Source organism: Selaginella moellendorffii, unplaced genomic scaffold (genome assembly GCF_000143415.4).
Source record: "Selaginella moellendorffii unplaced genomic scaffold, v1.0 SELMOscaffold_1, whole genome shotgun sequence".
NCBI classification, from domain to species: Eukaryota; Viridiplantae; Streptophyta; class Lycopodiopsida; order Selaginellales; family Selaginellaceae; genus Selaginella; species Selaginella moellendorffii.
The window spans coordinates 5,274,962-5,284,246 of record NW_003314262.1 but is presented as its reverse complement, the minus strand read 5'-3'; the positions used below and the strand labels follow the sequence as shown (position 1 = coordinate 5,284,246).

The window sequence follows — 9,285 nt, the reverse complement described above, 5'->3', positions numbered from 1 at the left end:
TAGTAGGGATAATGGGTAGGTCGGGCATGGCTGACCAACCTGAGGCATAGTCTAGCTCCCGCTTGCGTGTCTGTCCTTGTTTTGCGTCTGGCTTGGGTCTAAGCCCAAGTTCCATTCCATGCTAGCACCCATATCCTCACGTTAGGCCACCGGTATGCCAAAATAGCGCCAGACTCTGTTTAGCTCCGTTTTGCGTGTTGGTCTTGGCATTGGGATATTGGTTACTCTAGGACTGTTCCAAGTCGCTCTGGGCTCCTGTCCCTTCGGTCCTTGGGCTGTATGCTCGAGAGTTGCTCCTTGGTTCGGTTTCATCACTCCTTGGCTCTAAGCTTGGGAGTTTGGCACCGTCCTTCGTTCAATGGCCCAGGGCCCTAAACCTCGGGTTCCACACCACTGTCCTTTGGACACGTGGCATGTGACATGTGGCATCTGTCACATGGCATAAAGAGGGTTTAGGTTCCGCTTCGTGGTGTTATCCTATGGTAAATCACCATAGGATAAGGGTAAAAACCACGTGCGCTACAATATTTATAATATCTATTCACTTTCAAAAATGATAATAAATATAAAATAAAAATGAATAAACCATGAAAAAATTAAATAATTATAATAATAACTAACTTGTAAAAAGTCAGCATCTCCATCTTAACAATGTAAACATTTACCTTCCACCCCTACTTCATAGATGTAATTCCCTTGATAAACATCTCTACTGAGTCGTCTAGATTATATATTTATCAGATATTAGAGATCATTTGTTTAACAACAACAATGTAGATATCATTAATTAAACTTTTTTAATTATTCAACCTCACTTCCCTTAAAATAAAATAAATAAAACCCAAAATTTAAAAATTATGTATTAAATTTATAATGTAAAAATTTATTATATATGATAATGCTTTACATATAAAATAAGTTAATTTTTTAATTATCTTATGTATTTTATAAAACATTATTCATAAGATATTCAAATATAGGAATTATTTTACAAAGAAGTAGTTTAATATTGTTAGTAATTGTTGGTTTGCTTAAGCAAACTGGGATGGTAGTTGATATACCTAGAATATGCTTGGATATTCTACCATTTTATGGTTGTTATTGATTTAGATTAATCTAATTTATAAACATGTTTATATTTTATAAACTTTCTTAAACACTTTCTAGTATATTCTTTTTTATTCTACCATCTAATGGTTTATATGCAATAAGATTAATCTTGTGTTTATAAATTATAAATAATATTTGATCAATTGGATTAATAAGTAAAAATAACACTACTATTAAGCAAACCAAATGTTGCTACATGCAACGCATAGCAAATTTTTCATTCATGAAATACTGATTGATAACAAGTATTAATTGATAAAATTTTAAAATAATTTATTTTTGTTTACTACTCTAATTTAAGCATTAGCAAATATGCTTTTAGATACTGCCAGAACCATCATTAATCTATGAATAATTGGCAGGGGAGAATTAAGTATTATACTATTGGAGTTTTCTTTCAAGATAGGAAGTCCTCCAAAAACTGAAGCGTTTGGATGCAAGCATATGACAAAATATACTCCAAAATATAATAAGTGGGCAGATCAAGAAATGCTGGCATTTGCAAAGTGGCAATAGCTCTCACTAGGAGGAACTGAAAGACGAAAAGGTTGATATTATATGCAAAGGAGTGAGAATATGTAATGTGTCACCTGGGTATTCTCGGACAATCATTCCAAGAGCGTGGCAAGCAGCCAGAGTCCTCCCATTATTTTGGAAGTAGAGATTAAAGGCGTATGATGCATGCCAGGGGAGTGTGTTTGGGGAGAAACACTCCCCTCCTTCTCTTATGGCCGAGCAGTCGATCTTCTGACATGTTTCCCCGAGAGCCACTTCAAACGCATAGCTGCGAATGCTCGAGTTTGCAATGCACCACTCGTTTCCCTCGCAAATCCCTTGGGACCATCAAGAAACAATGAGAATGGATCACCCAAATAGATGATCGCTTCGAGACTTACCGACGATGAGCATTAAAGCAACACCCAAGAGCGCCACTCTAGCCACGTCCATGAAACAAAGGAGACTACACAGGAGGACTCGCAAATCTTTCCAGGGACAAACGCACAAAGAACAAACTCTCGCTTGTTGGGAATTTAAATGACGAGCTGGAAGGTTTGTCAACAATATTCGCCCGTGACCACTTAGAAAGGTCTCCTCCTCGGCTTTAGCAGTTTTCACAGTGCTAAGCTTGACGAAGAAATTCTCTGGGGAGAATTGGTCCCCCATGGATCAACGCCAAGCTATAAAAGCGTCCCTGTCAAAGACAACTTATTCACGAGGAGTTACCGTACAATTTTGCGTGTGTACGGCGTGCGTGTGTGCTATAGCTGACTGACTCGGCAAAGAGGGGAAAAAGTATTGGGGGGTCTTCTTCTTTGAGCTTTCTCGCGAGGAGAGAGTTCAAGTGTTTTTTTTTTTTTCGCTAGGCTTAGATGGGCTGCTGCTCGAGCAAAGGCGCTATTCGAAAGCGGGCAGTCAAATGGAAGGCGACGGGAATTGTGGGCCTTCGAGATTCGCGTTTGAAGGTTTTTGATCCATTTCTTTTCGGGTCGATTTGATGTCGAGGACTCTTGGTATGACTTTACTGATTTGTTTCTCCTTTTTTGGGTCAGTCAATCCCGAGCGAAGTCTTCGAGATCGCCAAGGTGGTCAGGACTCTGGATGCGTCTTGCAATAAGATAGGTTCGTTTCTTACTTCCTTGTTTCCGGTTTGTTTTTCTGTCTTCCAAGTTCCACCATCGTCATTCCTTCTTCCTTTTCGAATGATTCATTTTTCTATCTTCCAACTTATATGATGCTACATTATTCCAGGTGAGCTTCCGCTTGGCATCGACTCCCTCCACAATCTCCAAAGACTGGTAACTTTCATCTTCGTTTTCCTTTCGTTCTGCTTTCTTTTTTTTTTTCTCTCCTTGCATTTCATTGTATTTGTTCCAATTACACCTGAAGATCCTTGTAGAAAACAGCTTGACAAGGCTCCCTTCAACTTTCGTCAAGCTCACGTCGCTCAAAACGCTCGCTCTTGATTCAAATCAATTATCCGAGCTCCCGGACGAGAGTGAGTGTTCTTTTCTCTCTTTTCTTTTTCGTTCTTCATCCGTTTGCACACGCAGTTGGGCTTTTGGTGCGATTGGAACGCTTGTCTATTGCAAGCAATCACTTGTCCTCTTTGCCGAGCTCCATGGGAAGCCTACGAAACGTAAGTTTGTCACATTACATCCTTTGCATGGGAACTTACAAGCGTTTTCTTCCATCTCCTTTGTGTTTTTCTAGCTGGTTATTCTCGATATCAGCCAAAACCAGGTGAAAGTCCTCCCAGAATCCATAGGCAGCTGTTTCTCGCTCGAAGAAATCCAAGCAAGTGGTACGTAACAACAAAAGAAATTGATAGTCTTGAGAGCTTTCTTTCTGTTTTTTCAGGAAATAGGATCGAGCAGCTGCCACAGTCACTGAGCAATCTAAGCCATCTCAAAACGCTGGTGCTCGCGGAGAACAAAATCTCTCAAGTTGAGTACTCGTTTCACCATTTTTCCTTTCCAAAACTCGTTTTTTTTTCTTGTGGAATCAGCTGCCGAGCTCCCTTTTGAAGAGCTGTAGCGCCTTGCAAACTCTGTCGCTTCACGGCAATCCCATCACTGTGGAAGATCTTCATCAGGTAATTCGATTTTCTCTGGAAAGCCAGGCTCTAATGCTGGATCATATACTCAGATGGATGGTTTCGAGGAATTCGAAGCTCGCAGGAGGAAAAAGGTTGACAAGCAACTTGACACAAACGTAGTCACAAACTCAAACTTTTTTGACGATGGCATTGACAGAAACACTACGTAATAAATCCTGTATCAAATCTGTCTAACTGCCACAAAAACGTGTAAGTCTACGTGAAGTTCGTCAAAGAAATCGGTATCATATGCGAAACTGTCCAAGAAATCCTTATCATAGCATCAAATCTCTTGGAATTTTTCCAATGTTAAGTATATACAAGCTTTCGCTGGATTACCGGGTGCTGCCATTGGGAGTGAACCTCATCCTCGACATTCCAGTCTCGAACGCTTCCAGCCAAGCCAAGAGATTATCATCCTCAAACTCGTCACCACCTTTGCTCGATCCTCCCGCGCCGCTGCTACTGCTGTGGATGCGAGCTCTGCAATACGGGCACTGCTCGTGCTGCTCCAGCCATGGCGTGAGGCAAGCCGGGTGGAACTTGTGCTTGCATGGCAAGCACAGCAAAGTCTGCCCCGCCAAGAACTGCTCCAGGCACACGGAGCAATCCACCTGTTCTTCCTGCGGACCTTTGCTGCTCGATCTCCACTTGCTGGATCGCTTCTGGCCGTAAATCTCCCTGGGAAGAGCGTTCACTGCCGCCTTGCTCAGCCCCTGGATCGGCGACGCCGGCAAGTCGTTCATCCACTCGGGCTGCCAGGATTCTCGAAACCCGGACACTCTCCCCGCCAGCCACTCAGTCAAGCTCGCCTCCCACTCGCGCTCGTCCTCCCAGACGAGGCTCTCCTCGTCCTCGTCCGAGAAGAGAGCGTTGAAGTAGTACTGCGCCAGCCTTGGCAGCGAGTTCTCGGGATTCCTGGACGAAGAAAAACCAAGTTTTGAGTATCAGCACAAGTCGAAGAAAAAAGATGTTTTAAGCATCAGGAAAACACAAAAGTGTGATTTACCTTCTGCCCAAGAATGTAGCTTCTCGCAATCGCTCGTCCAAACGGCCGCGAGCCTCGACAGCTGCCCTGTGAGCCTCGCTCTCGGAGCGTCTTTGGAGTAGAAATGGTAGCCTGGCACGAAAGAGTCGGTCGTGTGAGTTTGTTTGAGAGTACAAAGGCTCCACTGGGCGGCTGGACGAGGCCGTCTCGCTGGTGGTGGTGTTAGTTCCTTGCGAGGGTGGATCAAGAACACCATGCTGGAAAAGGAGAGTTAATATCAAATGGAAACAAAGAAAAGAAAGAATCGAGAGAAAGAACGAACCTGGAATCGTGTAGAGGCCCTTGGTCTGCTGTGATGATGATGGTGGTGGTGATGGTGATGGTGGTGCTGGTGGTGGTAGTGCCTGGAACGATGTTCTTGCGAATTTATTTGCTGCTGCTCGAGCTCCTGTTGCTGCTGCTGCTGGCGATTGCTTCGTCTCCTTGGACCCAGTTGCGCGAGGCCCGGAATCATGGCTCTCTCTCTCTTTCTTCTCGGCTGCTATGACGAAATCTCTCAGATTTCTAGCAACATTTCCTCGTGGGACAAAGCCCTCTTTCTCCTGGTGAGAGATCTGGAAGAACTTGCCTCGAATTGGCGGAGCAGTGGGATCGTCCCGGAGGAGCGTCGTTAGGATTTGGTGAAGAGATCCATCGCGGCCGCGAGCGCGCCAGGAGGACCCCAATGCTTGGCGGTAGCCATAGCCATAGCCTAGACGAAGTGGCCCGGATTCGAACGTAGGGCGTAGGCGTGTGTACGTGTACGTGTCTCGCTCTCGCTGGTTGTCCCGGGAATCGAGCGCTTGACCTCTAGGCATTGAATGGCTCCATGAACACTTGCCTCGAGCAAATCCAGACATGCCAGGCTCTGTCGGTGGCGATCCAGCTCCACGCCCAGATTCCATCCTGGCAGTGCGATTCGGTGCTGCTGCGCAATAGCCTAATCCAAATGTATGCCCGATGCGGCAGCGTAGCAGATGCCCGCAAGGTCTTCGATGATCAAGCGCTCCAAAACAATATCTACTCGTGGGCGATCATGATCTCGATCTACGCCCGCGCCGGCGACCTCGATGAAGCCCAGGCCCTCTTCGATCGGATCCCACTGCGAAGCGCGGTTGCGTGCAATACGATGCTAGCTGCTTATGCCCAGATTGGGGATTTGGAGAGGGCGATGGCGATCGCGCGAGAAATCGAAGCTCCGAATCTAGTTTCTTTAAATTTGGTGCTATCTTTCTACGCTAGATCTAGTCGATGTGAAGCTGCCGAGCGTCTGTTCTTTGCAATGCCCTACTGGACGCTTGCTTCGTGGACAGCCCTAATCACTGCATTTGCCCACACTGGGCAAATGCTCCAATTACAGCACTTTTTTGCGAATATGCCTCAGCACGACATAGTGGCGTGGAATGCACTTCTGGATGCGCACGCCCAAAATGCCAACGTGGAGAGTGCCGCGGGGATATTCTGGCGGATGCCTCAACGGAATCTAGTCTCGTGGACAACGATGCTCGCAGCCTATGCCCAAGCAGGGCATATCCTTGGGGCTAAGGCACTGTTTGAAAAGATGCCCGAGAGGGATTCTGTGGCGTGGAATGCCATGGTGGGGGCATATTCCCGTTGCGGGAATCTAGAGAACTCGAAACGCGTCTTTGACGAGATGCCAGAGCAAAACAACGTATCTTTCAACGCGATGCTTTTGGGATATACCCAAGGTGGGCATCTGGAAAATGCCAGTGTCTTGTTCGAGAGATTCCAAGATGCCGCTGACGTGTTTTCCTGGACAACAATGTTGGCGGCATATGCCGCTAGTGGTTACATAAGCGAAGCAAAGCGTATATTCGATAGGATGCCCCATCACAGCATCGTCTCGTGGAACTCTCTTCTCACGGGATATTCCCAGAACGGGCATCTTGAGCATGCAATGGAGGTGTTCCACTCAATGCCGCGAAGAAATCTCGTATCATGGAACATCCTTCTCTCGGCATATTCTCTGGCTGGGAATGTCCCGTTGGTTAGAAAATTCTTCGAGCAAATGCCCGAGAAGTCCATACTCTCTTGGAACTCGATCCTGGGAGCGCATGCCCAGACCGGTCATGCCTTGGAAGCTCTCGAAATTTTCAAGTTTGTGAAGCTAGTCGAAGCTCCAGACGATGTAACTTTCATCTCAGGACTCATCTCTTGCAGCCACGCCGGGAAAGTCCGCGATGGAATCGCGAGCTTCGTGTCCATGCAGCTCGATTTCAAGCTGGAGCCGACGAAGCAGCACTACTGCTGCGTGATCGATCTCCTGGGACGATCCGGCCACTTGAGCTACGCAAGAGATCTCATAGCAAACATGCCTTTCGTCCCGGAAGCTCTGGAGTGGACGTGCTTCCTGGGAGCCTGCCGAAGTTACAGCGATCTCCAGCGAGGAGCAAGCGCTGCTCGATCTGTACTTAAGTTAGATCCACTGAAAACATCAGCTTACGATTTGCTTGCAAATATTTACTCCATAGACGGATGGTTCTACGGCGAAGCCATCCCGCCCCCTACGAGAATTCCAAGACCGTCTTCAAACTATCTAGCTTCGTGTTAGAAGACTCTTAACTCTACTTATCTCAGGTTGTGGTTCTTGTACACGGTTGCTTCCTGTGTGGGATTGAACTTGTGCGTGAACACGTACGTGCACTCTGTGACTCCGTCCTCTGGAAGATCTGTGCAGTGTATAGCGTTTTTCACCTGGTTGATAAGAACAAGTTAGCCAGGAAACCGAGAAGATCGCATTGTAAGATCGTTTTACTTACCTTGTTAATACCATACTGCGCTCGGAGCGTACTCGGTCTTAAAGCCTTACACATTGCCGCATCAGGAGGCCCACAAAAGTCTCGAAAATCGTTCACGGGGTTGTCATCACCGCTTTCGTAACATATTTCCATTGCAATGAAGGGACCTACAGACAGCTCCTGTGCCATTGCCTGCATGCAAAGAACGCACTCGTCATTAAGTCGAAGGGAAGAATGCTTACATGATAGTCGGAGCAAACACCGTTGTAGAGCTCGTAAAACTCCAAGGCGCTAGGACGGCCAAATGTGACGAGTTCCATGGCTGTGATGACGAATCTCTTGAGAATAGCGTCGATGATGATTCCAGCAAAGCCTGTAGTCCCAGAGTCAAGGTTAGCTTTTGTGAATCGAGATAAGAGTCGATTACCGTCAAAAACAGCGTGAGGCTTGATCAAGCATAAGGTACAATGTTTCAGCTTTGCGCAAAATCCCAAGTTTTTGTCCTTGAAAAAGAAGTCTGACTCCTGAAAGGCCACAAACACTGATCAGCAATGCTGGAGTTCAGTCGAGGCTCACACCTGCTTTGCTGCACAAGGAGAATCAGATCCATGGCACGCGTTTCTAGTCTCGTCGCTGCCAAACTCCGCACGGATAGAACTGGGAGCTTTTACCTTTGCTTCAACGCTGTCTGTAGGACCTGTCTATTGAAAACCCGGCTTTAGAATAAGCTTTACGTTCCTCACAGACACTTGTAACGAACACAGCCATCTCACCAAGAAGAAGCCTCCATTTACTGATTGCGTCCTCCGCGACAAGCTCCAGAGCAACACAAGGGCCACTTGACATGTGGCTTGTAATGTGACTGAAAAGAAAGAGAAAGACACAAAAATGAAATGTTTGTAGATGTTGTAGAAGAAAGATCTTACCCGAAAAAATGTTTCCCAGCGTGTGCTTTATAGAACTGGGCCGCTTGCTGGGATGATAACTTACACATCCTCATTTGCTTTACAAGGAATCCATTGCTGTATATTATGTCTATAATCTTTCCCACATTGTCGATTGCATCAGGCTTTATCACGGCTATGGTCCTGCACGGATGAAACATTAGCCAGAAGTGCACAAGAATGAATAAAAAAACAAAGGAAATAGCATACGTTTCTTGCAGATTTGAGAGCTCCTTGCGAGTAAAATCGTCACCATAATCCTCGACTACAAGCTGCCTAGAATACAAGACAAAAGTACCACCGATATACAAATGCTCCAACCGGATCTCCGGATGGCTAACTCGCTTGAGAAAAATCTTTTGGTTCTTAATATCATACTGGACAACAAGAAGATGTCAAGAGAAAGAAAAGCGTGAACACATCCATGCCCACCATTTCAATGGAAGAATCCGCGGTGTTGTAGAAAAACTGGTACTTCCAAATCAGAGCACTCGTCGGATCGAGCCATCTCACAATGAAGCAATAGCGTGCTCCTTCCGCCATTGCTGCAAAGGAAAGAACGCTTCCAATGTAGCTCAAGGCCAAAGCAACAGAGAAATCTCACCAATATCCTACGAAATCTCGTGCCCCTTCTTCCAGGCAAGAAATCTTCTCCAAGAACAACGTCACTGCCAAGAAACCCGTCAAGAGAATCTGCCAGAGCAAGAACGAAAATGCGGGAAGAATCTCACAAAACAGCGCCTCGTCCGCGCGACGATCATCGCGCGATCATCTTCTCTCGCCTGGCGCCGGGCATTGCCATCCATCCGTGGCGCAAAACCCTACCCTAGAAAACCATTCCCCATTCGC

At 46.1% G+C, this 9,285-nt stretch overlaps 5 protein-coding genes across 6 annotated transcripts; 2 read left to right on the top strand and 3 right to left on the bottom strand.

Moving 5' to 3' along the window:
- Positions 1-1,491: 1,491 nt before the first annotated feature.
- On the bottom strand, positions 1,492-2,083 carry LOC9646896 (glucan endo-1,3-beta-glucosidase). The gene is made up of 3 exons (XM_002961689.2): positions 2,007-2,083; positions 1,701-1,943; positions 1,492-1,642 (listed from the first exon to the last, which is right to left on the bottom strand). The coding sequence occupies exons 1-3, from the start codon at positions 2,056-2,058 to the stop codon at positions 1,593-1,595; spliced, it is 345 nt and encodes a 114-aa protein (XP_002961735.2). The 5' UTR covers positions 2,059-2,083; the 3' UTR covers positions 1,492-1,592.
- Positions 2,084-2,414: 331 nt separating this feature from the next.
- Positions 2,415-3,963, top strand: LOC9663241 (plant intracellular Ras-group-related LRR protein 7). The gene is made up of 9 exons (XM_002962194.2): positions 2,415-2,573; positions 2,661-2,730; positions 2,860-2,906; positions 2,998-3,106; positions 3,162-3,247; positions 3,322-3,412; positions 3,469-3,554; positions 3,617-3,703; positions 3,757-3,963. Exons 1-9 carry the CDS (start codon positions 2,481-2,483, stop codon positions 3,874-3,876), a joined length of 789 nt encoding a protein of 262 aa, XP_002962240.1. The 5' UTR covers positions 2,415-2,480; the 3' UTR covers positions 3,877-3,963.
- A 5-nt stretch (positions 3,964-3,968) lies between these two features.
- Positions 3,969-5,455, bottom strand: LOC112349985 (probable E3 ubiquitin-protein ligase RHY1A). Its single transcript, XM_024685364.1, has 3 exons — positions 5,017-5,455; positions 4,716-4,951; positions 3,969-4,624 (listed from the first exon to the last, which is right to left on the bottom strand). The coding sequence occupies exons 1-3, from the start codon at positions 5,206-5,208 to the stop codon at positions 4,042-4,044; spliced, it is 1,011 nt and encodes a 336-aa protein (XP_024541132.1). The 5' UTR covers positions 5,209-5,455; the 3' UTR covers positions 3,969-4,041.
- A 227-nt stretch (positions 5,456-5,682) lies between these two features.
- Positions 5,683-7,305, top strand: LOC112348555 (pentatricopeptide repeat-containing protein At4g02750-like). Its single transcript, XM_024681325.1, has 2 exons — positions 5,683-6,284; positions 6,465-7,305. Exons 1-2 carry the CDS (start codon positions 5,683-5,685, stop codon positions 7,303-7,305), a joined length of 1,443 nt encoding a protein of 480 aa, XP_024537093.1.
- Positions 7,219-9,283, bottom strand: LOC9646895 (nucleoside diphosphate kinase 7). 2 transcript variants are annotated; one of them, XM_002961687.2, is made up of 11 exons: positions 9,168-9,283; positions 9,041-9,104; positions 8,869-8,981; positions 8,647-8,813; positions 8,419-8,580; positions 8,266-8,354; positions 8,071-8,189; positions 7,920-8,016; positions 7,735-7,865; positions 7,514-7,684; positions 7,219-7,448 (listed from the first exon to the last, which is right to left on the bottom strand). In XM_002961687.2, the coding sequence occupies exons 3-11, from the start codon at positions 8,977-8,979 to the stop codon at positions 7,323-7,325; spliced, it is 1,173 nt and encodes a 390-aa protein (XP_002961733.1). In that variant the 5' UTR covers positions 8,980-8,981; positions 9,041-9,104; positions 9,168-9,283; the 3' UTR covers positions 7,219-7,322. The 2 variants fall into 2 exon arrangements, with proteins under 2 accessions (XP_002961733.1, XP_024537472.1); XM_024681704.1 differs by having other exon boundaries at positions 7,735-8,016.
- Positions 9,284-9,285: the final 2 nt, after the last annotated feature.

What these genes read in the sequence shown, in the direction of transcription:
- LOC9646896 (XM_002961689.2), bottom strand. Translation starts at nt 2,058, where the DNA reads ATGGACGTGGCTAGAGTGGCGCTCTTGGGTGTTGCTTTAATGCTCATC. An exon ending in TGCTTTAATGCTCATCGTCG is followed by an intron (nt 1,944 to 2,006) that starts GTAAGTCTCGAA and finishes GATGGTCCCAAG; the next exon opens with GGATTTGCGAGGGAAACGAG. An exon ending in GATTGTCCGAGAATACCCAG is followed by an intron (nt 1,643 to 1,700) that starts GTGACACATTAC and finishes TTCGTCTTTCAG; the next exon opens with TTCCTCCTAGTGAGAGCTAT.
- LOC9663241 (XM_002962194.2), top strand. Translation starts at nt 2,481, where the DNA reads ATGGGCTGCTGCTCGAGCAAAGGCGCTATTCGAAAGCGGGCAGTCAAA. An exon ending in CGGAGAACAAAATCTCTCAA is followed by an intron (nt 3,555 to 3,616) that starts GTTGAGTACTCG and finishes TTGTGGAATCAG; the next exon opens with CTGCCGAGCTCCCTTTTGAA. An exon ending in CTGTGGAAGATCTTCATCAG is followed by an intron (nt 3,704 to 3,756) that starts GTAATTCGATTT and finishes TCATATACTCAG; the next exon opens with ATGGATGGTTTCGAGGAATT.
- LOC112349985 (XM_024685364.1), bottom strand. Translation starts at nt 5,208, where the DNA reads ATGATTCCGGGCCTCGCGCAACTGGGTCCAAGGAGACGAAGCAATCGC. An exon ending in GGGCCTCTACACGATTCCAG is followed by an intron (nt 4,952 to 5,016) that starts GTTCGTTCTTTC and finishes CTCCTTTTCCAG; the next exon opens with CATGGTGTTCTTGATCCACC. An exon ending in GCTACATTCTTGGGCAGAAG is followed by an intron (nt 4,625 to 4,715) that starts GTAAATCACACT and finishes TTCTTCGTCCAG; the next exon opens with GAATCCCGAGAACTCGCTGC.
- LOC112348555 (XM_024681325.1), top strand. Translation starts at nt 5,683, where the DNA reads ATGTATGCCCGATGCGGCAGCGTAGCAGATGCCCGCAAGGTCTTCGAT. An exon ending in ATCCTTGGGGCTAAGGCACT is followed by an intron (nt 6,285 to 6,464) that starts GTTTGAAAAGAT and finishes GGAAAATGCCAG; the next exon opens with TGTCTTGTTCGAGAGATTCC.
- LOC9646895 (XM_024681704.1), bottom strand. Translation starts at nt 8,979, where the DNA reads ATGGCGGAAGGAGCACGCTATTGCTTCATTGTGAGATGGCTCGATCCG. An exon ending in TAAATGGAGGCTTCTTCTTG is followed by an intron (nt 8,190 to 8,265) that starts GTGAGATGGCTG and finishes TTCAATAGACAG; the next exon opens with GTCCTACAGACAGCGTTGAA. An exon ending in GTGTTTGCTCCGACTATCAT is followed by an intron (nt 7,685 to 7,734) that starts GTAAGCATTCTT and finishes CTTTGCATGCAG; the next exon opens with GCAATGGCACAGGAGCTGTC.